Source organism: Pholis gunnellus, assembly GCF_910591455.1.
Source record: "Pholis gunnellus genome assembly, chromosome: 10".
Classification (NCBI taxonomy): domain Eukaryota; kingdom Metazoa; phylum Chordata; class Actinopteri; order Perciformes; family Pholidae; genus Pholis; species Pholis gunnellus.
This window is the reverse complement of record NC_136537.1, coordinates 6851882-6879434: the sequence shown is the minus strand read 5'-3', so window position 1 is coordinate 6879434 and position 27553 is coordinate 6851882. Positions and strand designations below refer to the sequence as shown.

Genomic DNA, 27553 nt, shown 5'->3' with positions numbered 1-27553 from the left:
CACCCACGTGAGCCTAAAACACTGCAGTACTAACATCAACATAGATAGATAGAATGAAATATAGATAGATGGATGGATGGATCGATAAATAGATAGATAGATAGACAGATAGATAGATAGATAGATAGAAATGAAAGTATGAAAAGGTCACACCTGTCTGCATCCTGTCTAAGAAGTTAAAAAAGGACAGTAACAAGAGTCATACCTGATGATTATTGCTTTGGGTTTTTCAGCACCACGGACAGCGAACCCGAACGGTACCTGTGGTCGGAGACAGGGAGAGAGAGAGAGAGAGAGAGAGAGAGAGAGAGAGAGAGAGAGAGAGAGAGAGAGAAAGAGCAAGGTGAAAGAGAAAATTTCTGAATGAAGAGTAGATGATGGCTGTGTGGGAGTGTGAAGGAGGGGGCCGATACACTGTGAAGCATCATGAATCATTACCCTGTGATTGGACTTGCTTGCCTGCCACTGTTTCTCAATGGCCTTGAAAGGGTTCGTGTAGAAAGTAGCAAAAAGGTTTGATAAAAAACATGTATTTTGGACAGTCAACATGTCTGAAATATATACAAAAAACTGCTTGAATTCACAAATATGAAATGAACAAACAACATAGAAAACCATCTAAATAGGTTTTTGATTTTAGAATGAAACTGTCATTTATTTAAAGTGTCTCATACAGTTTATTATTCCTGCGACTTGTGTTTATAGAGCTTAGTATGTATCCATATTTCAGTTAAGATTGTGTTATGTTTCAGCACTTGCTTATGTTTTTGTAGGCGTTTATTCAAGTTGGACTGAAGCCCGCCTTTAAAGGTCATATGAGGTACAACATTAGTAAAAACCAAACATTAGGTGAAGTTATGAGGTCGTCAGCCTTCATGGGCCCGGAGGGGCGGAGCAGACCTCAAGTAGATGTGGGTGACTTGATGGATGTTGATAGGATAACAGCTTAATAGGATAAAGGATGTCAATATCATTAATCTGAATAGACAAAATCTGGAAAAGTAACACAACACCATATGCTTTAAATTGTTTATTTTCTGTGGATCAGCCTTTTCTTTTAGAGGTGTCTGAAATGAAAATATATTGATTTCAATCAGGAGAGACAAATCAGATGAAGAAAATATATATTTTGTATTATTAACAGACGATTCGTGATGATAAAGTCTTCAGAGTCTTACAGGGAGATTTGTAATGGAGGGGTGTCAGCCCTGAGCAGCAGCAAGATATATATATATATATATGTATACGTGTGTGTGTTTGTGTGTGTATTTATTCACCCTGTAGGCCAAATAATAATGACAATAATGATGATAACAAAAAGCCACAGAAATCTGAATTCTTTTAAAACTCACAAGCATTACGTACTGCTATCATTAAATGTCCTAACATCCATTTTACCCCAAACATACGTTTGATCTGACCGATGAACTGATTACTGTGTTAACCTGGAATGTAATTGGCTTTATAATCTTAAGCATATGTCCAGTCTTTTCCATTGTGTTTGTTTTCAGAACCATGGACAGCGGATGGTGGGCTTAAAAACAGTTGGTATTTGAGTTTGCTCATGAGTATCTCTTGTGATTTAGAAAATGAGGACTGCAAAGAGGACATCTGGGACAAGTGTGCCAAGACATAGTCTACATAATAACTGTTACAATAAAGGACGTGGTGTCACTGTGAAAAGTATTTACTAGCATCAGAGACAGAGAGCATTAGCCTGACAGTGAAGCAGTTTGGACAGCAATTGTATCATGAGAGGCCAACCCAAGCTGCTGCGTTACCAAAAACAGCCCCTCTGATCAGTCCCACAGGCTCAGCACGAGTGTCGGGGGAATCATGGAGGCAATTGGTGGCAGTCCTCCCCGGGTTAGTCAGCGGGAATCGTTTGTTACTCCCCTTCGCTTTGTCAATGATTTGCTTTCGAGGCTAATTTGGAAATTCTTAAATTGTGTGTGTGTGTGTGTGTGTGTGTGAGGTCTCTGAATGGGGTCTCTATACTGAATGCATGGCCGGTTGAATGACTGAAGGGGAGACAGATCGGTGAATGGGTGGGCAGTGGGCGGTGAGGGTATAGAGGTGGGGGTGGGTCAGTACGGGACGGATCACAGACTCTGAAGGGCTCCCTCTTGAAATAATGTTCTGATCCCTGGACTGGAGAAGCAATCCCAGTAATGTGGAACCATCAACATTTGACAAAACAGAAAAAAGAAAAACCTTCACGTTCGATTGGCATTTAGCACCATGGACAGCACACAGGACTAAAACTATACTTTTTACTTTGACTTTACAATAAAAGAAGCGGACTCTTTTGATCGGTTACAGTGAACACGGAGACAAACCTTCACTGCAGCAATCAGGCTGTGGCCTTCGGTCTGTATGGGGTACCGTGTGATTGGCCTGTTGGGACAGAGCACAAAGCCTGTCAAGCCTTTCAGCACCATGGACAGAGACCGGTCCATGATGTCACCCTACTGATGGTATGAAATGGCCTCTCGTACGTTTACTTTATCATCCCAGTCATCTATAGTAAGAAAAACCTGTCCACGTGTCCCCTATATGACATTATATTTCATCCATTTCTCAGCATGGACAACGGAAGGCTTTCTGACCTCTAGCGAAGGGCGCACATGAGGGAAAGACAAATCTTATGAATGGTTTGATTGATGGATACAGAGATGGAGGCAGGGGACTGGTTTGCTGTGGAGGGAGGGAGGGAGGGGAATCCTTGTGGTCACCATAAAAAGCCTGAGCATATTGTGTAAAGCTCTCTTTTCATTGGTGGAGATGCGTTCAATGAAAAAAAGTGGTTTTATTAGCTGTAGCTGAGCAGGATTGGCAAAAAGATTGAACGTCTCTCCAGCACAATACCCACAGGTTGGGGTAACCGATGCCCCCACTTGTTGCCTTATAGAGTCGTAAAACTGTGCAGTGTCCCGCGGAAATATGAGTGAACTGCAATGACTCGCATAATAGTGTGGAAAATGTCAGGTTTTGGGTGTGCTCTCCTGCGGCGCGCAGCGAGCGCATAGATGTCTGAGGACGTTTAACGCGAAAAGTCTGGGAACTCTGAGCTCGCCTCGCCATGCCGACGAATCCATTGAGAGAATTTCGCAGCGTTAGTCATCGCAACAACTATCCGCAGTGTGGGTACTAGTCGCCTATAGCCTCTCTCGCACCGGAGATCCACAGTGGGCGCCGTGCAGGGGCTTGGCTACCGACGCACTCCGTGTCTGTGCACTGCGTGCGCGATTTTCTCTCTCGCACCCACACCCGCAGAGGTTTAACACAGTCGACCGGCATGGTCACATGCCGGTTGGGTCGGTGGCTGTGTGCGCTGGGTGCCCGGGTCATTAGGGTGTTTGCGCAGGACGTGGCGAGCCGACGCCAGTGACCGGGCAGGTGATGTTTGCTCACGTAAGCCTCTCGCGTTTGATGAGGGGCGCAGGGGACGCGGCTGGAGGGTGCGCGCTGTTGCATCGCCTCACCGGATAACCGCTGCTATCTCATCCTGTCAGTCTGTTCCACCCCGGTTTTCTTTTTTTTTTCTTTTCTTTTTGTAATTGTTTCCTATACCGACTAACGGGGTTTACAGGACTCGATCGAAATAAGTGGATAAAGGACCCGACCTTGCGTGTGCGTGGAGTGCGTATCGTTTCTTGTGATTCCCCTGTACGCGCAAGCTGCTTTTTTCATTCCAGAGAGGCAATGCGCCCACCCATGCGATGCTAGCCTATTAGCTGGAGAGAGAGAGCGAGAGAGAGAGAGAGAGAGAGAGTGGGAGAGAGAGAGAGAGAGAGAGAGTGAGAGAGAGAGAGAGAGAGAGAGGGAGGAGAGGGAGGGAGAGGGAGAGAGAGAGGTTTCAGCCCTGGATTCGAGAGGAGGCTAATTTACGAGTCTTGTTTTGCCTTTCAGGAAAAGGGGAGATAAGAGGGGGAGGGTGGTTGGTTGAAGGAGAATGCAGCAATCACATTTTTAAGCATGCAGAAGCGGGCCGTTTCCGGTTCCTAGGCTGGTGTGTCCCCCCATCCGAGGCCAGCAGCCGTATGGGGAAAGCAGCGGCAGACACAGATGGCATGGACACTTCCACAAGGTCTGCCGCTCTGCCCTGCCTGCTCTGCCGGAGCCCGTTCGCCGCCGTCTCTCTCTTCCAGCTCGCTCCGCCGCCCAGCAGCACTGCAGCACAGCACAGGCTGACGGCATGAGGCTTGATCCAGTGCATTTCTCCATGCTGGTCATCGGGGTCTCCTTCGCCTGTTACGCCCCGAGTCTTAACTCCCTCCAGGACCAGGCGTACCGATCCGCCGTGGTCATCGAGGGCGAGGTGCGCTCCTCCCCGGAGAACGTCTCCTCCCGGGAGCCCTACAGTGTGAATGTCAAAGTGCTGGACGTGTGGCCCGTCAACAGTGGCGGCCTCGAGAGGGAGCAGCTCGTGACCGTCGGGGACTTCGGTTCCGAGGCCCCGTGCACCACGGTGGAGAAGGACCACAGATATATCTTTTTCATGGACCCCACCGCGGAGCCCTTGGTATTCAAGGCATCGTACGCCCCTGTGGACGCCAGCGAGCCGGAGCTGAAGGATGTGGAGAGAGTGTTGTGCGAGGACTGCGGTAAGTTTAAGGCTTTTCCGTTACACCTGCCATGCACTCACACCGCACCGTAAGGGCCACTGAGGCTGCCATGGCGATGCAAGGAGACGGTCGCCGCTCTCTGGCGGCGCGTGCACGTGTGCAGTCTACATAGTGTGTCAGCGTGCTCACATATGCATGCGCGCGAGCCGATTGGCACTTCGGTGCTCCATAACCCGGTCACCCATAATTAAATGAGAAGCACGAGAGGGAACGCGTGTGTGCACGTCGGTGTGTGTGACAGAGACTTAAACCTCTTAGTTAAACCTAAGTTAGACCCGGGGTTAAGCCCCAAACAGCAGGTTCCTTAGACACGATCAGTGGGTACTGAAACTTCCGTGTAGCCAGGGTTCCAGTAAGATCAGCATCATCACATCATTACAGTGAAGTCGTCTGCAGAGTAGTCTCCTGTGTGTCACAGAGAGGGGTCGTTAGGCAGAACATGTGACGAGAATCAGGGACATGAACCTCATCTAGAGGTAACCTTTTCCAAACTTTGAATAGTTGCCTACAGTCAGTATTCTATGTCACATCTGTAGCTGTTTAATATCACAGTTATGACAGTGCCAGTATTGACTGCAGTGACAGTCTGTGGGTGGTGGTAACTGTTCAAATACCTCAACTTGTTTCAAGTTTCCATCATGGACATCTGCAATTGTGGGTTTTTTTTCTTTCTTGCAGTACAACCAAAAACTGAAACTTCTTTACCACTTCCTGGTTTTTAAATGACTCTTTTCTGTGAATGGTGGCTAAAACTACGTGCAGCGGCTGGCCAGGCTTGTGAGAAACTCTGTTTAAGTTATTGTCATCAGAATGGCTTTAATAAATGAACAATCTGAACCTGACACAACAAAATAAAAAGAGACTGTGATAAAGAGTGTGCTCTTTTTCTCTTTTCGTTCTCACATTTCCCCCGTATATTTGTCTCCGACGTGGAGAAAAAAAAGTCTTGAACTGACCCATTTTCATAGCAAAGGTAAAAGAAAAGGTTTAGCATCAGGGTCAGCTCCTCAGCTCAAATAATACATAACCTGAGCAGTGTGAGTTTTGTCTATTGTATATCATCTAATCTGTTAGTTACAAAGGCTGAGGTTCTCATACTTTTTATTCTCTCTTTTACGAATTCCTTTGTAAGGACAATGCTGACTTTATGGCTAATCATCTCATTGATCCATTCCATTTGTGTTTTCAATATTTGAAGTAATACACTGCTTTTGATATGATGTAATTACGATGTTAAAGCATCTTGTCCCGTGTCAAACGTGGTAGAAGTACAAAGACAGGAAGTGAACCACTGCTTCACAAAAGAGAAGGGAATAAGATCTAAACACATTTCTCCAATACAAAGCTTTAATATCACCACTGTAAACATTTTGGGGTTCATCGTCTCCGTCATGTGAATGTGAGGACAAAACCTTTTGAACAATGTAATCATACGAAGTTCTTCCTATCCAGAATCAACATCATTTCCATGCAAACCACCAGTGTGTGTACAGGGTTGAATCCGTAAAAGGGAAGTAACTCAGAAGTCATCACAAAGGGTTCATCTAACAACGTGATGTTCTATTTTTACCTCCGTGACATACTAAAATGATCAAGTCATTTATTTATGACTGTGCTGTTGCAATCAGGCTTCTGTCTGAAACACATTTTCTAGCCAGGGATAAGCTCAGGAGAGGAGATACCCACTTATGAGCTGAATCACCCCGTACACTACACACACACACACACACACACACACACACACACACACACACACACACACACACACACACACACACACACACACACACACACACCAGAAGCCAGAGATAGAGAGAGAAACACAACCTAATTAGACCTGCACAGTGTGTGGTGACACAGTAGACCCGCACTGTGGCAACCAGAAGCCTCTGAATGTCCACAGCATCACAAGAACACAAATGTTGCTTTCCATCGTCACCTCTGCTAATTTCCTAAGATTGATTTGGATTCATCTGCCAAAACTAATCACAGAAGTACAAAATCCACGCCCAGAACGAGGTTAAAGGAACGCTAAACGCAAACTTATCACTTTTCAAACATTATTGTTTAACAACAGGAAACCAGCATTCAAACATTACAACTTGTTGGAGCACAAATGCAGCTTCACGTGTCTACTTGTATGCGTGGTACATCTCAAAGTCATCAACTTTCAATGAAGTATTTCAAAAGACAGCTGCTTATAGGCCAGTACTCCCCCTCCCTCCGTTGTAGCTCACTCACTGGCTGCTCTGACACTTTTCATTGGGTGGATGCAGTGACGTCAGGGTGGATGTTTAATGAGCTACGGCCGAGCAGGACTCCTGGCAGGGATCAGACTGGAGATGTGCAGGAGAGGCTACTGTAGGAGAATTTCCTTTGAGACAGAAGTTACTGCAGCTTAAAGATGGGTTGGGGTAAGGGGCGTGCCAGCAGACACACACCCTGAGCGCAACCAATCCCAAACCTATTCTAAACTCAGCCAGCCAATCACAGCCCCGCTGCTGGAACGCCCACTTCTGTACACACTCCTATCAAATAATGTCAACATTCCTATATTATAGTGGCGCATTTTTCATTTTTTCCCCAATTATACTGTAAAACCTGTGTTTGCGTTGTATGGAGCAAGTTCTTATAATTAGTTTTTTTCCAGACAGCTTTGTACAGTTCTGTGTGAAAATGTTATCTGATATTTAGGAAACGGTTATTCTAATGTTTGAATGGTGTGAACCAGCCAGGTGGAGGTACACCGGTCCCCTCTCCCTCTTTCTTTTATTTCATTTATACATTTTTTTAAAGCACTGCATGGACTGTCATCAGGTTAAATCTCTAAACTGCTCATCCCTCTACTCCGCCTCCCTCTCAGATCTGCTGACCAATCACTGCTCTCCATTCCAAGCACCCAGTTAAAAACTAAAGGTCAAGCATTTTTAGTTGTCCCCAAATTGCGGAATATTTACTAATATTCTGTGGGCCCTTGCGTCCCGTCTCATGACTAATCTCAGGTCTCAGGTCAATCTCTTAATTGAGCCTAAGACCCGCCCCCGTTGCTACTCCGTCAAGCTGTCAGAGCTGCGTTACCATGGAGCCCACACTGTCACTAACCACATCACATGGCGTTACCGACAGAAGACAATGAATTCAAAGAACAACACTGTTCCTTTAAAGCCATGTGTGTCTTTATTTACTCTTATAATCATGAAAATCATGTCCTTTTAGTAGCTAGCGTAGCATTGACAAGCTAATTCTAGTTAATGATGTGCTAACATGTCCTGCTAATGTTAGCGCCACAGGATTTTATGTAGAAACATAACATTTTAGAAAAGTATATCTCCTTTTAACCTCTGGGGGTAACGAGTGTCACTATTACACAACGTTTAACTAGCTCCAAATCCACTAAACCAGCCTGAAAATGAGGAGAAACGATCGCATGAGAGTCGAGGGAGCAGAGACGGTTAGTTGTTGGACCCTGGTCAGCGCTGGCTGATATATGCTACGATTGGCCAGTCTGCGTTCAAGTGCCAAACACAAAGAGGATAATACATAACAGTAGCCTACAATACCATTAGCATTTACTGTGTGTATTCTGGGAAAAACCACAGTACTGCTGTTTCCGTTTGTCAGTTTTATCATGTGGCAAAAGTACAATCATATAAAACAATGAAGCAGCATGAAAACAACAAAAGAGTAGCCTTTTTGAGCTACATTGTTCAGCTTGCTGTGTTTGTAGACTACCAGCACCTGTCTGATTTGTTGAAATTTAGAGAGCTGCTCTAGATATTTCTGCTCTACATGATCAGGTAAAAGCCACGTTATGTCCGTTTTGACATAATGACAATGGTATAAATTGCTAATATCTCTTTGAAACAGCTGACTGTCTCAAGGTGTAATTCAGACTTGCCAGCGAATGTTGACATTTACAGCAAGCTACGGTTGTGCAACGTCAGGAGCACAGGCCCGTCGTTGTGAGAGAAATTATGAGACAGTAGATATAATCTATTCTTTTTGCACTGTAAAAGATAGCAGAGCCATCTTCCAAAAACAGCCAATGTTTTGGCGAGAGCAGTGAGGTTTACTGTTAATGTTATTGAGCCTACCATAGCTAACACTGAATACAGCTTGATGAGGCAAAATTGCAAATCAGACTCTGCCGTACTGTCTGCAATGTCTGACGTGAAAGAATGGAGTACAAGCTAATATAGAATTCCAGGCTACAGGAGTTGAGTAATTGATAGGGAATCTGAAACCACATGTAAGTCTCCACTGAGCTCAAGCGGCCGTCACCGCCTTGCTCTCACTACCCTCTCCCCGCTTCACTCAGAGAAAGCAACTGAGTTGTGTGTGTGGACGGCTCGCACTCTCTCTCTCTCTCTCTCTTTTAAAAGTACAAAAGCAGTCTAAGATCCCAGGCAGTCTAAAGCGTGATGTAGGTCTTCTCTGATCATTGCTGCTGGCGTGCCTTTTGAGATACATTGACAGTTTTCTTCCTGAAATAGCTTTGTCTGATGCCCAAACATGCTCCTGTCTCTGATGCTGTATCTAGTGCTGCATACCTCAACTCTCATGCTCTCTCTCTCTCTCCCCCCCCTCCCCCCATGCTGTAGCTGACTGTAGCTGAAGTGTGTGGTTCAGCTTATGCCTGCCCTCCTGTCAGTCAGCCACACAAAGAGAGACAGGGGGGGGGGGGGGGGGGGGGGGGGAGAGGGAGAGATCTTCAGCTTTGATATTACAAATAGATGCCGCAATATTGCACATGTAAAACTTCCAGTAATAGCAAGGTAGAGTGAGGACACTTAAGTTCATGGATTGTTTTATCGTATCTAGAATGTCTAAAAACAAATTCACCGCCACTCTGTAAACCACCTTCGTCTAGATCCTCACGCTTTTAGTGTGGCTAAATATTCCACATTTTGAGTGAGTTTGGTACCTGAGCAGACACCAAAACCAAAACCTGTGTTCACCGACTGTATCTGCCAGCATGTGCTACAGCTGCAGACAGGGCCGGGTATCGGTACTCGATACGAAATAAGCCAGTAACAAGTGGTATCAAAACTTCTCCGTCAATCGATACCTGCATTTGATCTTTTTTTTGTACCCAGATCTAGAAAAAAATGACTTTGTTTCAGTGAATTAACTTGTTTAGGTTTTGCACGCAGCCAATCACCACAAGTGTTCTTTGATAAGATTCAACACACAAGATATTTTGTGTTCGTTGATGGCTTTACTGGTGTGTGTTGGTGCATTTCTGTTCCGTTTGGAGACAGTCAGGCTAACTGTCTAGTCTTTATCCTAAGCTAGCCTAACCGACCTCAGCTCTGTACTTACTTTAACACTGACGGTGGTGTCAAGCTTCTCGTCTCACTCTCAGGAACACAGTGAATGAGCACATTCACCTTCAGAATGATTATTGTGACCAAGCCTTCTGTGACATAGATCTCAAAACACTCAAAACTCTCATTTGATTGCCAAATTGACGGTTATGATTTCTTGCTAAATTGGAATGTATGTTCATGTAGTTGTGTGTGTGTCTGTGCAAAATGTGTATAATTATGTATAAGTGGTATCGAATGCGTAGTGTAATTGCAGATTAGTGTGCATGCATATGAGACTATGTTGACTGCCTGACCCATGCATAGCAGACTGTGTTTGCATGTGTGTAGCTCCTGCACCCTATCAGCAGCAGGATCATTTCTCCGGGCTAGCGTGCAGCGCTGTCTCTCCGCTCAGACTCACATCAGTGTGTGCAGCAGCTGGAGGGCAGAACCGCTGTGGCATTGATCTCCAAATCCCAGAATTAGGAGATTTTTGCTCTGGCGCAGCATGTCAAAAACAATCCTTGTAACAGGAAACACATCCGAGGCCACACCCTCGAACAAGTCATTAAACCGTCCCCGGTGAATTTAAGCTTTCATCGTGGCGTTCTTTGGTGCGAACACCTTTAGCTCTGCAGTGAACGATTGCCTCCATTAGCCGAGGGATGACAGAGAAGTGTTTGTGGAGCCGTAACAGAGCTGGACCTGTACATTTACAGGCCGCTCTGTGCATCAATCACACCGTTGGAACAATACTTGGTGAATTCTTTAATTAAGAGGCATTCCACCTTAAGCCAGAGAAAAGGTGGCGCTCCGACTAACATACATACGGAACATTGATATGAATGCACATGCAGGGAGATGCACTGGTTGAATCAGTGACTTTACAAAACTGTGTGTGTGTGTGTGTGTGTGTGTGTGTGTGTGTGTGTGTGTGTGTGAGAGGTCTCTCACTTGTCTGTCTCATCCTTTTCCCCTCTTTGTTGCGTTATCTGTGTCTATTTCAGACACCCTCTGTGTGTCTCTCTCTCCTCTTTTCTCTCTCTCTCCTTCTGTCTCTCTCACTGTCCTTGTCTCAACAGAGCATTATACCTCTACACACACACACACACACACACACACACACACACACACACACACACACACACACACACACACACACACACACAGCCATGCCAGATAGCTGTTACTGTTGCTGCTGCGCTGCAGATGCCCCAGTGTGCTGTCATTAGCAGGGAGATCTGGGGCTGCTATAAATTATGCACACTGAATAACAGAAGGCTGAGGATTCCTCCCCTCTCCTGCATATGCGTGTGTATGTATATGTGTGTGTGTGTGTGTGTGTGTGTGTGTAGAGAGAGAGAGAGAAAGGATGTATAGTCCATGTTTTTGCCTATTTATGTACAACTGACATTACACTGATCAACTTTTAATGTCGACGTGTGTGTATTAGCACGCTTTTCTGCACACTCACGACTACCTAACTCATGTACATGTCCTTCAGATATCTAGCATATATAAGAGTATGTGTGTGTGTGTGTGTGTGTTCTTTCTTGTCAATAATGTATCAACACTCGCCTTTTTTTCCAGCAGTCAGCCTTAGTAGAAAACTCTGACACATGCCTCTTAAAGGGACCAGCCCCAGTGCCACATGGCTCAGTTTGTGAATGAGATAGGTCGTTGTGTAACCCCACTTACACACACACACACACACACAAACGCATGCAGATGCACTGCACACGCCACCCACACACTAATGCGGCTGCCACTGCACACACCCTCCACACTGCATCAGCAAAGTGTCTGTTTCAGCTCGGATGGATTTGGCCGGTGCCCCCTCTGTTTCTCTGTTCGGATTATTTCACAGCAGAATTAGATGAGACATCAAATTCAGAATTGAATAATTAGAAACGTTCGCGCCAAGAACTTGTCAGTTGGCGTTCCAGATAAAGCATTTAAAAAATGTTTGCTTCTGTTTTGATACATCTGAGTCGCCCTGCTGTTTGCTTGGAAAGCCATTATCATCTTTGGCATTCTTCTCCAGTAGCCCTGCTGTGCCCGACTGAACGCCTGATATTCATGAAGTTGTAAAAAAGTTTTCAACTGTCACTCCGGTTCAGGCTTCATGAGCAACAACTGCTCTGTCTCCCATCCAATGTGTTTTCAAGCAAGGGATTCAACTAATGCGACCGCCCCTCTGAACTTCCATGTAAACACGAGGAATGGTGGAGAAGGAGTGCGCTGCAAATATTTTTGGGGCAAGAAAAAGGGTTAAAACATCCCTTTGGTTCGATATCGTGCTATCTTGGGCTCAGAAAGGCGTGGGCTATCTTTATCTCTCTCTGTTGTGGCGATCTTTGATGGTGACAGGTGGAATATCTTCATCTGTCTTCCAGATGTCCTCAGCCTCTCTAGATGTTATCTCTGATCTATTATAGGCTTGTGGTAGATACTGTGTGCACTATGTGTTTGTTTTTGCATCGCTGTATGCTTCTTGGTGAGCAACATAGCTTTTGAGAAGTAGTGGATCTGCATTTTCTTTGGAGGGATTGAGAAGGTGTTGGCACTACATTTCATATCTTATGAAATAATATTTCGGCTTCTTTTTTTCAGCTGGTTTGGAGATACTGAAATTTATTTTTTGGCAATTATGCTGCAAATCCAACAACTTCTGTTTCTTTCATACCCATTGGCAGATAATAAGGAGCTTGTTACTCCTAGCATGGCTATGAGCGGATCTGGCTCCAAATTCTTCCCAAAAGCCTCTGAGAAACAATGAAAAATGCTTTTCCAATATGTGTAAAGTTTACTGCATGACCAGAATGAATGTAAGTACTGATCACAGACTTTGATATACAAAGACATTGATTACAAAGAGGTGAGACCTCCTTCTGGGCCATTCATTTGCTACAGCCAGTTAAGTTAGGTTTATCCGTCACATTCACAATATTTGGAATAAAGCATCCACAAGCAATTGAACAGATGGTGTTAAAATCTTTTTACGGTAATTTAAGGTAAACGGTAAAATGATATTTCCACTGTGTTTCACTATGGCCAGTAGTAGGACCAGGTAGGACGTATCGGTAGAGAACATTTTCAAACGATACCCATCCCTAGTCACGCATGGTCTCTTATTAATCAACTGAAAAGGACAAAACCCAACTTGAAAGTGAGATGCTGTCACTTGAGCAGCAGTAAATGAGCACCCTGTCCAGTGAAAGTTGGACTCACTCGTAATACATCTTGTGTTGCTCTTGTCTCTTTAGTATAAACCATCACAGGCGGACCGGCTGATAAAGGAGCATGCAGTCGTCGTTATACGGAGGTTTCATTACAAGATTTCTGGGAAATTAACTTAAATTATAAAAAAAAATAAAAAAAGTTGACATGTGCAGATTTAATCCTCAATAAACCTTTGTCAGTGCAGCGCGTTCATTTTAGTGGATGTGGAAATGCCGATGGGGATTCAATGTGCAGCAGTGCCAGTCAAACAAAAGGCCAAGAGGCTAGTGAGACTTCTTAAGTCTCTATAGCCTCGCAATTTCGTGTCATACTTACTTACATAATGGAGACATTTCTGCCTCAGAAAAATGTAAAGAAAAATGGAAGTCAAACTTAAATACGCACAAAGCTTTTGCCTTCAGGTGAGCCTCATGAACAGCGTTTTTCTCTCCTTACGATGTTTTACGTCCATGCAGTCAACAGTCTGCGAAACAACCCACACATGCATAGAACAAAGTCAAAGAAGGTTCAAATGTCGGCATAACATTTGATATAGAAGCAAAGCCGGCACACATGGACTTATGTACACGTCATTTTTGAAATTACATTTTAGTAATTTCCTGCTAGCGCGTCTTCTTCAGCAATTCATGGTCTCAAAAACTTAATTTTCTTTTGTAAAATGTATTCATCAACCTCAACCCATCAGTTTTTACAATGAGTTCCATATGAATACGTTTATATCAGAGAATATCTCACAACTGTACGCATCTACACGTTAGGCGAAAGCAGTCTCCCTCTTCTACAAAGACACCACAATAAGCTGATTCAGATCTGACTTTCTTAACTTGTTAATCTAGTAGAAAGACATGACTGAAATTATTTAGTAGGCTGTCACTTAAGCTATCACTCAGGTTGTTATTCCAGGGTCTGCTACTGTACATTTCTACCTTCAAATCAAAGTTGTAAGAAAAGTGCACACCCTCATTTCCATGCCGACGTTGTTCCAGGGTCAGGCCGAGTGTGAACCAAACTTAAGTCCTGAGCTGTGAGGCCGAACAGCACCTGACTACGGTTTATTACAAAGTAGTGCTGAAATCTCAGAAGGCATACATATTACACCTCTAGAGAAGTGCATTCAGTAGAGTGCAGACCTCCGCTGGCTTTGTCTGCAGCGACCACTACTGTAATGTTTGATTGAATGAATACAAACCACAATTGCTCCCCTTCTAGACCACAAGCTTATCAGTCGCATTGTTCATGTCTCATTCAACAGATACGCTCTCAATTTAATCTATGCAGCTCTCTGCACCAGTTCAGCAGTTCGCTGTGTAACGCTTCCTGTTGACTGTTGAGCGCTTCCTCTGAAAATAAACTGTCAGCCCAGCTGTGTGTTTGGTTCCATTAACTGTTAGCTGTTAGCTCTGTTAACTCTGTTAGCCGTATTGGCCCCGTTAGCTGTTAGCTCTGGTAGCTGTTAGCTCTGTTAACTCTGTTAGCTGTGTTGGCCCCGTTAGCCGTTAGCTCTGGTAGCTGTTAGCTGATGGTGCTGCTGGCCAAACACACTGTAGGACTGCCGATGGTTGCTAACAGCTAACTAGCTCTACTCCTACTGGTGGCTCAGTTTGACATTTGTAAAGCGATGGTCAAACATACATACATACTAATTAAGGGGAAAAGAAACATAAGTGGTCGGACAGGCAGAAAACTGAAAAGCTGTTTGTTGTGCCACATTTGCTACAACTTTATTGGGAGGTAAAACCGAAAGTGAGCGTGTGTTTTCTCTTTCTAATATATTTAAATAACCTGGGAGTTTGTTTTTAACCTGTATGATTGACTGACTGCTTCTTGCTGGGTTGGACTCATTTTTAGTAATGTTGCTGATTTTCTTAGCTCTCATGCACCTTAAATATATTCTAAAGCTCACATCCAATGGGAGTTTAGTCAAGGTCTAAAATGTGCACTCACTTTGGTTTCGGTAAGGATAATGTTCTTCAAAAAGGTACACAGTTGTCCCAAGAAATGTATGCTGCCATCTTGGTGACGGTCTTACTGATATGAGACAGTTAGTTTCTCCCTCAAGTAATACTCTCTTCTTTGTCCTTCTTTACTTGTAATACATGTTGCTAGATCCATTCCTTGATATCAGAAATGCAAATATACATCTGATATTCAGGTCTAGCACACCGATACCATTTTTACAAATGATGTAAAATAACTGCTGCACACGTTGACAGAAATGGGACCAAGCACAGAGCCCTGGGGTACACCACAAGAATGACATCTCAACATCTTTGTCTTTCAAAGCTGCAGTAGGGCACCTTCCTCTATTGTCGGTTTCTCAAAGGGGCAGTGGGACATCATTCTTTTGTGGAATCTGCAGCCCCTCATGGAGGACGGATGTGATCAATGCTTCAATCCTCTTATCAGGAGAATTGTGTCTGTTAGTCTGCTTTACAAGCCTGCAGTTAATGGTGTGTCTGCCTGTTGAGGGCGGAAGGTTGATGGGAGAGATGAGAGGTGGGAAATGGTGGGGTGAGGCGTGGAAGATAAGATATGGAGGGAGAGGTGAGAGAGCAGGATGGATGAAAACAGGAAGGAGGCAGAGGTGTGAGAGAAAGAGAGAGAGAGAGAGAGAGAGAGTAAGAGAGAGAGCGGAGGGAAGATGAATGGGTGAGAGGTGGGAAGAGGTGAGAGAGAAGAGAAAGAATAGAAAGTGTTGGGGGGGTACATAAATGGAGGACAGGTGGGGCACAGAATGACTTGCACACGACTCCCAGAAAAAGAGGAGAAGGAGAAAGGAGAGACAGAGAGAATAGCTTTTCCCCACCGATCTGCCCGCAAGCCCTTCATTAACTATTCATTACCAACTCTGCACATCCTCCCTATCTATCTATCTATCTATCTATCTATCTATCTATCTATCTATCTATCTATCTATCTATCTATCTATCTATCTATCTATCTATCTATCTATCTATCCATCTATCTATCTATCTCAACATCCTGCTTCTCCCTATTTCCCCATATCATCCTCTTCTCCAGACCCACAACTATCACACACACATCTCTACACGTGTGTATGTGCGTAGTTGTGTGTCTGTCTTTGAAAAGAACCTGATTTCTGTAGAAATCTGAGGGGTGTATTTATACTTAAATAGATCTCCCTGCAGCCAATAGAACAATGCACAACACCAGCGATGAGAGACAAGGTCAAGTCAGTGTGTGTGTGTGTGTGTGTGTGTCAGCGTATGTGTTTGTGTGACTACAAAAAAACAAAGGGGAAGAAGGGAATGATTTATTGACAGTCACTCTTGCAACCACGCACACACATCCACACAGAATGATTTTCTTTATCAAATGTGGATGTGACAAGCACACACACACACACACAGTCAAACACACACAATGCCACACACTCTTTGTTTGCAACACACCCACACACACACACTCACACACACACACAGACACTTACATACATGAAGGGTTGCCCTGGGCTTGCTATTGCTGCTGTGCAGAGGTTAGCTGGGTGATACTGCATGAGGGCCTGTTGTGACTGCTATCATTCAACAGCTAATGCGCATCTCTCTCTCTCTCTCTCTCTCTCTCTCTCTCTCTCTCTCTCTCTCTCTCTCTTTCTCCCTCTCACTCTTTCCCTTCCTCTCGTTCTATTTCTCACACACACTATTTCTCAAGCTCACTCCTACTCTTTCTCAATCTTTTTTTCCCTTTCTTTCTGCTTTACATCTTCTCTCTCTCTCTCTCTCTCTCTCTCACTCTCTATCTCCTGCTCCCTCCCTGGTTTCCATGGTGACAGCTGTGCGCTGCAGAAATCACACTGATCGGAGAATGAGATAGAAGGAGCTTCTCTCTTTTATACATGAACACACACACACGCGCGCTCGCCCACAAACACGGCCGACACATACAACAAACGTAATATGCAGATCCCGACGTTAGGACACACGTCGGGTTCCTCTTACATTTTATGAATGTACTGTACTTCTTCTCAGACTTTCTCACGAGTCTGTCAGCTGACTCACATGCACGTTCAGCCCATTGACCACGCCTTCTAAGAGTGCCATACCTTGTCTTCGAACACACCTAATTGGTTTGGCTGTCGTATGACTCTCTGTTATTGGATCATGCTTACCAAGAAATCTGATCAGTTTTGTTGATGCCTGCTTTGCTGGACAGAGAGAGAGAGAGAGAGAGAGAGAGAGAGAGAGGAAGAGAGAGGGAGGAGAGGAGGGAGGGAGCATCAGCTGACCTTGAAAAGAAGGACCTCTTGATGGACGGCTGATGGGAGCGCTGGTCACGTGTGATTGGCTAGGGGAGCAGGCCGGTCACAGGCTATTGGCCAGACAATGCTGTCCATTTGTGGCTCCCCTACCACACCCCCACCCCTCTGTGCTCTCACTGAGGAATTCTCTCATCACTCAGTGATACAGAAGGCTTGGATCAGCAACTTACAGTGCACACACACACATTCAATACACATTTACACACACACAGATGATCACACATATATATCCATCGGTGCAGACAACATAATGCTCACGAGCACATCTGTGCGTCACACATGTTCTCATGCGCACACACACATTCATGCACATTCACAGTGCTGAGGAAAATCTGTGTGTAAATTGCAGCTGCAGAATTAGACTTGTTATGGCTTGCTTGGTGCCTGTGGTGTGTGGGATGTGTGAATCCACTCTAATTGTGCTGGTGCACATGTATTTCACAGTCTCTCTCTCTCTCTCTCTCTCTCTCTCTCTCTCTCTCTCTCTCTCTCTCGCTCTCTTTATGCACAACATAAATTGTTGTGCAGGCTTTGTTTTTTTTTGTTTTTTTACGTCTGCAGTAGTACGAATGTTTCCTTATCAAACTAAACCTCAACCTCAAACACAACATTTGCAAATTAAGTGAATTTAATTTGTGTTTTCATCCACAGTATCTTTTATGTGCTTGTTAGCCAGCAGTGCTGCCAAATTGAGGCATTTCTGCGAGGTTTTGAAGGGGCCCAGGGGATTTATAAGCCCACTTGGATGTTCTCCGGTCTATTTACTAATAATTTTACAGGTAAGTAATAAAGAGGATGGATTTTACAACGATTCAAAGGTCGACATCAGATAGTAACATAAAACGCCATTATTGTAGCAGTATCGTGAAATATGGAGTTTTGGCAGTCTATTAGTGGGCTGAGCTCACATGTGTTTGTGTTGAAGTTGCTGGCTGCTGATGTCTCACAAATGATAGGTCTACCCTATGAATCCCTAACATTTTTAAATAGCGACTCTAGTTATGAGAGTAGAAGAGTCTCATGCGTTAAAGATGTAGTGTTCCACACTCAGTCACCTTTTTTCACCCTGTAGCGGGATCCTTGTGCTGTCTTACATGTGTCTCTAGTAATTAATGCAGAGAAAATGAAGGTCTAAGCAATGAGGCAAGATGGAAATATCAATTAAATTACTTATTTAAAACATCATCTGTCCAACATCCTAATGCTCCCCATAGGTGCTAATGTGTTTCTGGCAAAGGGAGAGTGGTTTTTAAGACTTAATGGAGAACCCTTCACAGTGAATTCCTCCTCCTCAGCATTTGTGATCTGGTTTCGGAACATCGGGGCAGCAACAGTAGAGTGTGCAGCGACGTTGTTTTTATGTTTTACAGCTTTTTAAACCTATGAGTAAACGTAAGAATAACTCACTTTGAAATTAAAGCTACCACAAGGAACTTTCATTTTGTGTTGATTTTGCCGGTACGGTCGTGTTTTCCAATTACCAGGGTCCATTTACAAAACCTCTGGTTTCCTAACATAGAGCGTCTAGACGCATCGGTATTAAACTGAGACTGTTTCATATCCAGTTAGAAGTTCTTCACAATAAGTTTAATGCAGTTGAGCATTGGAGTACATTGCATAGAAATAGAATAATAGTAGAACACACATTGAAGTGTCATTGGATTATTGTTGTTTATTATGGAAAAAAATCTTCTATCACGATAAAGCTTATTTCGTATCTCAAATATATATAAATATATACGTATATCTCAATATAGGATGTGTTTTGGTAATTAATTAAATGAACAGTTGATATGAAATATCCACATGGTTGTGTATCCTCTTGTGTGAATTGAATATTGAGTGTTTTTATCATTTAATTAAGAAATTTGGTGCAAATCAATCCGATTTTCTAAGAAATTTGAGTTAGTATGCTCGTTATTAACAATTTAGACGTCGTAATAGTGTATCACGATATCTCGTTGTATGGTTTCATCACAATATGATTCCACTGAAAGACGTACATTATCATATTGAATAACCGCCCGGCCATTTGGTCTTTAATGCCATGAAGTCATTTTGATGTCTGATTAAAATAACTATACAATACACATGCAGGAACATGCGGTATTGCCGGGATTAATTTCAATTGTTTACTTATTTTGAAAGGACAAATTCATAAGGATGTTTTAATACCTAAAGCGACTTGAGGCGTGATGTCAGCTGAGCTCAAATTGGAGTGGGAATTTGTAGCGATTCAATCAATCCGACACCGTCACACCCATGAAATGTGGACGTCCCATCCGTGAAGGGTAATTTCCTTCGGGTTTTTCCCAGGCCGACAAAACTTCCACGTTGCCCGAGGAGAGCGTCCCAGGGAGGGATGCGCTCATTGGTAACCGGGCTCACCACTCACAGCTGCTTCAGGCTGACTTTCACCACTCATTTCCACACTTACCTGCTTAAAAGCCCGACAGTCTCACCTCAGACCGGCTCACTCCACGATGAGTCTCATCTGGATGGTTGTTAAGTGGAGCTGCGGCGGTAATATCCATCTTGCAAATATAGTTTAGAAGTGCTTTTTTTAAACAATTGTAAAGTATGTGTCAGTGGGGTAAACTAATGTCATGTATTATAATGCTAATTATCTTGTTTCAAGGATTTCCAAAATGATTTGCCTGATTCTGCAAGTTTTTGTTTTTAGAAAGTGATTTTGCGTCGGAGACGTATTGGATCATCACTTCCAACTGGCAAAGTGTTTTACTGCTGCAACGATTAATTGATTAGTTGACAGCTTCTATGACAGTAAACTGAATGTCTGATAACAAAACAAGACATTTGAGGACATTTTATAGAGCGAACAGCTAATCCATTAATCGAGAAAACGATAGACAGATTAATCAACAAAGAAAATAAACGTTAGTTGCTGCCCTAATTTTATTCTAAGAAAAAGTATATATTTCAACTCTTACATCAAGAATTAGTTTAAAGAAGAAATCCCTTCAAACCCACTTTGGTTGATCTAAACAGCTTAATATTGAAATGTAGGGTACATGCAACATGTCAGGGTGTTCACGTCAGGTAAGTAGAGTTTAATTTGATAAGATGATGATGATGTCACTGGTCATTTTGCTATATCTCTCATTTCCTTCCTGTTGGTATTTGCCAGAGGAAGACCTGTTGGTCATAATGTCACTAACACAATTAAAGGGAGCCGTGATTCCAGTGTGCATGTACTCCTGGTAATACAATAGAGTTTAATACTGGAGCAGGAGATATCTTTAGCTACCTAAAACATAAACAGTAAATGTCAGGTTTCCTCTCTAGACTAACCATGATGGACTTAGACAATGTATACTGGATGGATCAAGAGTTCTATGAAGAATGTCGTGTTCATGTAAACAATTTAGTCACAAACACATTGTATAGATACGATGGTGATGACATCACACCCACAAAGCACGGTAAACAAGACGGGCGTCCGTGTTCCAAGGTCGGGTCGGTTGTCACCAGTCCGCCTTGGTTGACATTCATTTTCCGTAGCAAGGGAGAGAAGGCACAGCACTGAGCTATAAGCGCCGAGGGGCCACCTTCACCAGGGGCCTTCTCAAGATGACATAAGATCCGGTCGCCGTGCACCGCCACGGAGGAAATACGCCCAGCGAGGGTCAGCCAGCTCCGGGGAGAGTTCCCCATGAGGGGATCCTCCCACACAGAGCGACCGTCCCTGACCCGCCAAGCGGGGCGAAAACTTCAAGCAAAACTAGAGCATCATTGCAGTGAGGCACAATAATCGCTTTATGTCGATTATCTACTTATCATAATTGTTGGAAGCCAAAATCGTAATTGAAATTTGACGTTAACACTAACACGTCCTGTCCTGGACAATCATACGAGAATGAATATGTAATAAAGACACAACCTTCCCTTCTTTCATGTACAAATCCTGCCACATGAGTATCAAAACACATTTCAAGCCTTTATCACAGAATGTGCTGAGGAACACGGACTCATGTTGAACACGTTTAGTCCTTTACAGTGGGCATCTGGCAGAGCTCTGGCCACACACTGGGAACAGCACTGAGAGAGACAAGCTGTGTGCCGCAAATGTGATTGAGTTGACCACTTGAATTAGTTTGCAGGGATTGATTAACAGCTCGACAGAAGGATTGGCTGTTATTTAACATTGGATGTATGGACAAACTGGCTGTCCTCTCCTTCTCCTCCTGTGTGTCCTAACCTCCTACTCGTGTGTGTGTTTTGCCAAGCTTTAGAAAGAATATTCCAATCTGTGGAGACCTAAATTTCATTTCAACACCTCACTCCTTTCTCCCACACATATTTTTAGATGAACTCACTGGTTTGGGAGAAGCCACAACTACCATCTCGGTCTGGTTTTTAACATCGGTTGTGCTTCATGCATCTTGTGCTGCCCTGCCGTTAGTGAAAGGAACATGTTGACTGTAGTTCGTGTCGTGCAACACCTGGACTCATTCATACTTAAATGATTGTTTTTTTTCCTCATGTTATTGAAGTGTCTTCCGAAAGGAAAGCTATTATTATATGTGTCCCCTAGCTATTTCTTTCTTTCTTTTGTTTGCTGGCATTTTGAGTTAATTTACTGTTGATTATTTCTAATGCATTTACTGACTGTGAAGCACTTTGTAACCTGCTTTTGAAAAGTGCAATACAAACAAAGATTATTACTCTCAGAGGGGTTTTGTCATCGTGAGTCTAAATTTCTAATCTGTTCTGCTGGAATTGGCCTAAAGTCGCCCCTCCCACAATGAAACCTCATCTCTTTTCCACATATGGCACCTTGTTATTAGATCACAATACCCATGATTCCCTCATTGTCTCCTGCAAAGACATCCACAGCAAAATGCTGGACGAAAAAACCGCAAGGAGGCTGCTCATTTTCTCATGAAAAAACGGTTTGTCTTGACGAGAGTAAAGAACGTTTAACCGGTGAGGTCGGTTGCAATAACAACAAAGGTTCCTGGTAACTCTTCCCTGTTTAAGATGCGAGTGAAAACACACAATGTTTTCCTGTAATGACTTCTAGCGAGCACTGCCTTTCTGAAGTAGGGCGTAGAAAAGGCTCAGCCCGGCCTTTCATATTGATTTAAAGGAGCAGGAAGTTTGTATGTGTGTCTCCTAAAAATAAGTTCTCATGGCGGGATGTCCGACCTCATCGGAAGTCAATCACTGCGTAAAGTGGGTTTCAATGTTGAATCGTCAACATTCAAATTTAAAGTGGGCCGTTATGGCGAGCATGTCCAATATTTACTCTCCTTTTGGCTCTTCTTTTGTCTCCACCAACCCCTGACAAGAAGATGCTTCACGTTCCGCTACGCTCTACTGCTGTTTGCTGTTATAGGTGTGCGCTGCAGGGGCTTTATCAGAGCTTTTTCACAGCAAACAGCCGCCTGCTGCGTCTCATCTGTCACGCTTTTGTTTGTTTGGTTTCAGCAGCGTGAGCCAAGACCAAGTCGAGTTGAGTCGAGTCAAGATTCGACTGTGGATCTTGAAGATATAAATAGCAGAATAATTATTCCAAAAAAATATACGATGACAGTGACAGTTATTCTTCAGCATAACTCAATACAAGCCAGGAGCCACAGAGAGAGAGAGAGAGAGAGAGAGAGAGAGAGAGAGAGAGAGAGAGAGAGGGAGACAGACAGACAGAGAGAGAGCATCTGGGGATGTTGAGATGATTTGCTTTGGTGTGACGTGGAATTATACATCAAGAGTGTGTGTCGAGTCTGTGACAAGACTAAATCTCACAAAATGTGAGAACTGGATTTAAAGATGTGCTGCTTGTTCTGTTGTGAGTCTAGAAATCCTACTTAAATCCTACTTACATAACTGCAAGCTGTTTGGATGGTACTTCATAGAGGTTCTCTTTCTTACTTCCATTCTGAGTTTGTGTTTTCTTTCCTCCCATTAACCTCCCACTTGGGTAATGTAAGGATAATGCTGCCATTGATGTATATATTTTCTTAATAATGCCATGAAAAAACAGAACCAGCATGGCTACATGTTCTTTTTTGCACAAACGAGTCAACACTTCTTGGGTGAGGACTATTTGTAGTGGTGGATTAATATCACACATATCACGCTTTGGGTGCAATACTTGTCGGTGTTGGACTTTCCATTGAATTTGTTGACAGTAAGAAAAATAAAGAGTGTCAGCAGACTAGCCTTGCATCACCTGGTGAACGGACAGTATTGCCATTTTGTTTCCCCCTCATGATTCAGGCTGATATCGTGTTCATTTTATCTGCTTTGTTTTTAGTAAGGGGCTCATATTTTTCGAACAGTGACTGACGTGTCTGGCCTGTCGACATAGAGAGTGGTTGCTGGGAATCAATCACGTTTTTTTAGTGCAAAGCACAGTTAATTTAATGTTTTATTTTGTTTATCATCTCATTTGTACACAGTTTACTGTCGCCACTTTTCTGGCTCTGGTACAGGAATACATTCCATCTGTCAAGGTCTGATTGGTTGTTTGTGTTTGCCACCAGCAAAACAGCCATCAGTGACCACAACACCACACCTATTTGAGTCACCGAAACAGATTCATAGTTATAGTTATAGTCGTAGATATGGGCTGTAACTCAGAGCTCTAGACCCGGGTTAGTGGCCCAGCGGACAAAAGGGATCTTTCCGGAGCTTCTGCACCGCGAATAAAGGCATCACCCTATTGTTATAGGCCCACGTTTGTGCACACACGTGTGTAAAATATACCGGGTGCTTCCTTGGCTCTATATCACTTGTACGTGTGTGTGTGTGTGTGTGTGTGTGTGTGTGTGTATAAATGGTATATGGTGCTGACTTGTCTCTTTGCTTTAGCTTCTGTGTGCTTGTGCTGCCAGTGCTGGTGTCAGTGATGCAGTCCGTTGTAGTTTTTAAGGAGAGAAGAGAGAGAGTGAAACTCTCTGGAGACTGATGAAGCACACACACACACACACACACACACGTACAAGCCCATATTGCTCGATAGTGAAAATCTACTGCAGATTTTCTGATGGAAAATTTCTTTTCTCTATAAGCTTTTACTTTGTCTCTGCTTTTTAGCATTCAAACTGTAACAAAGTGCTTTTCCTGTGTGTGTGTGTGTGTGTGTGTGTGTGTGTGTGTGTGTGTGTGTGTGTGTGTGTGTGGGTGTCTTTGTGTCATTGATTTTCCTCTCTTCTTCAGCCATCTCTCCTGTGAACTCTGACCTGTTGTCTCATGTTTTGATCCCGACATCTGAACCCTCACTAACAGATTTCCACATCAGTCACACACACACACACACACACACACACATACACACACACAAACACACACACACTCACACACACACAAAGTCACACTCACACACAAATACGCGCACACTTGCACAATTAAATGAATAGATTAATTGAATGTCTGTAGTTCATTTCAATAATGCAAGCTTTAATTTTCTTTCTCCGCTCCATCCCTCTCTCTCTCTCTCTCTCTCTCTCTCTCTCTCTCTCTCTCTCTCTCTCTCCGTCTCTCTCTCCGTCTCTCTCTCTCTGTCCAGCCTCTGCTCCTAAGCTTCGGCTGATGCGAGGCCAGTCTCTGGTGGAAGGGGACAAGCTAAACTTGAAATGCGAGGCGTCGGTGAATCCCAGCCCTTCCTTCCGCTGGTACAAAGATGGACACGAGCTTCAGAAAGGCAGAGACCTCAAAATAAAGACCAACAAGTGAGTCTGCCAGCTATATCATTCACACTCTACACACAATATTCACACCAAGTGGTTTGAAAATGCCCCAAATCCAGACAGATGACCGCTTCCTCAAACACATGCTGTACATACTGCGATGGCTGCTGGCGTGCAGCTCTGTGCAACTTCACACTGCACCCAAACTGTGTAGAAAGTTGGACTTTTATTCGCTTCTTTTTCTGATTCATTCATGTGTTGTGATGATTTCCTGTAAAGATTAAGTGAAACCTGTTTCTGGTTTGAACTTAGTAATTGTCCATTTGCCTTCATGGCCAGTCGTAACGAACATTTGTATATAGTTATGAGCCCTTTATTGCTTCTCTGGGCTGGAAACTAGAATTCAATTTCTCAGTCAGTCAACGGTGAGTCTGCTGCTTTTCGGAAAACAACAATAACCGACGCTCTCTTTTTGTCTGCTCTGTATCACTCTCTCTTTCCCTTCCTCTGCCCCTCGTTCCTCTTCACTGAAGAAAAAACTCAAAGGTGCAGATCGGTCGTGTCCGTGTGGAAGACTCCGGCAACTACACCTGTGTGGCTGAAAACTCACTCGGACAAGAAAACGTCACGAGTATAATCAGCGTGCAGATCTGTGAGCAACGACGCATCAGTCTCTATATCTGTCGACAGAATCTGATCCATTAGGACAACTTTTAACTATCATAGCACACCAATACAACTGTCCTTGTATGCTTTGTTCTTCAAGCCCCTCAATTCCTCAATATCTTTGTTTCAGTCCCTTTCATCTGTCTTTCTGAGAACTAAAAATAATACTGTGGGTATATCTGCTCTTGTAATGGCCTGTAGTTTAACAAAAACATGAGAGCTATTATTCCGGTAACAGTCAGCAACTTCGCCTTTCCACAAAGATTTTCTTTCAGCATAAAAGGGTTAGAAGAGAATAGAATTACTTGTGTTTATTATAGAATCTATTGATATCAAAGATGCAGGAATCTGATCAAACTTAATTCATCGACTGCGGTCAGAGTGTGTTACGTGTTTCATCGTATATAGCATCTGTCAAGATCTGTCAGCGTAGTCTCGGTATATCATTGTTGTCCAGCTCTGGTGTCAGATTATTTTATATGCTGTGTAAATAGGGAGATTACAACAGCCATAAAGCAGTAGTGAGGGGAAACAGAATAACGGATAACTTGTAAATTTAACCGAAAGTGTCAAGTTTCGAAAAGGAGACGACAGAAGTGTGTTTGGGGGGGGGGCAGGTGTATCCGACTGAGCCTGGCTCTTTCCACCAGCAGCTGTGAGCTGCAGAGCTGCAGCGAGCACAGAGAGGTGACTGATGCCTGCCCAAAAAGTAGATAGAGTTGTTACACTAAGCTCTTTGAAATTCACTTCAGAGGTCTGAGAGGTTTGTGGCACACAGTGAGGTATGATAGCTAGTCCTGTGGCTGCCGTAACGTTTGAGCACCGTGTGATGACGGCATCCTTTGCCTCTGCTTTCTGTCTGATTGTCCTCCTCGTAGTGACCACCACCACCCCGTCTCCGGGCGTGAGTCACGCCAGGCGCTGCAACGAATCCGAGAAGGCCCACTGCGTCAACGGAGGAGACTGTTACTTCATACATGGTATTAACCAGCTGTCCTGCAAGTAAGTCGGTTGCTCGGTCCGTCCCCCCCGTCCCCTCAGTCATCGATGTGTAGTCGCTCCCCCGTCTCTCCTGCCTCCCTCTCTCTCTGTCTCCGTCTCTCTCTGGTCTCAGACGCTGTGTCGCTGGTCACCGCCTTGTCTTCTGTTCCGTGGTTGTACCCTCCCCACATACACACAGCTGCGGCCCACCCACCCACCCACCCACTACGCATTGTGTCCTTCGGCATATTTACAGTTTTCAACACGTTTTTTTATATAAAGCAGACGGCTCCAACAGAGCAAAACTTGGACATTATGTCCGCATGCATTCATATTGGTGGTATCTTGCTCCAAGCGTATCACTTGAGTCTACAGTGAGGGACGTTTGCTTGTGAAAATGCTTCCGGTTCCTGAAAGTCATGAAAATAATGGGAAGAAATGCAAAGGTGTTAGAAAATATACAATATACAAACCCGGTGCCTTGAATTCCACCTGTTAGCAATATGCTGGTAGAATTCAATGGAAACGGTTAGCACTGACCTGCATATGTACACATATGTACTTCACAGGCATGAGCCGTTAAAGAGGACATCCCGCTGCTGACGTAGTATATGAGCTGCTGCCTCTGTTGTCGGTCACTCTGTTGGCATGTAACCACGAAACGCTTTGCATGCTGAGGGCACCGAGTAAAGCACAGAGGACAGGGGAGCAGACACTCAAAAACATAGAGTGATTTGGATTTGTCCTGAAGTTTATTACTAGTGCAGTGCCAGTTCTCGGCATGTCCGTTTAGTG

General features: G+C 43.9%; 1 protein-coding gene across 1 annotated transcript in view; it reads left to right on the top strand.

Annotated features, from left to right (window-relative positions):
- Positions 1-4198: 4198 nt before the first annotated feature.
- The window catches only part of nrg2b (neuregulin 2b), a gene marked incomplete at both ends in the record, with an annotated part of 43478 nt that continues 20123 nt past the window's right edge, over positions 4199-27553 (top strand). The window contains 4 exons of the mRNA XM_079167148.1: positions 4199-4607; positions 24991-25153; positions 25645-25763; positions 26656-26779. Coding sequence (XP_079023274.1) covers positions 4199-4607; positions 24991-25153; positions 25645-25763; positions 26656-26779 — 815 coding nt within the window. The remainder of the gene's footprint in view (positions 4608-24990; positions 25154-25644; positions 25764-26655; positions 26780-27553) is intronic.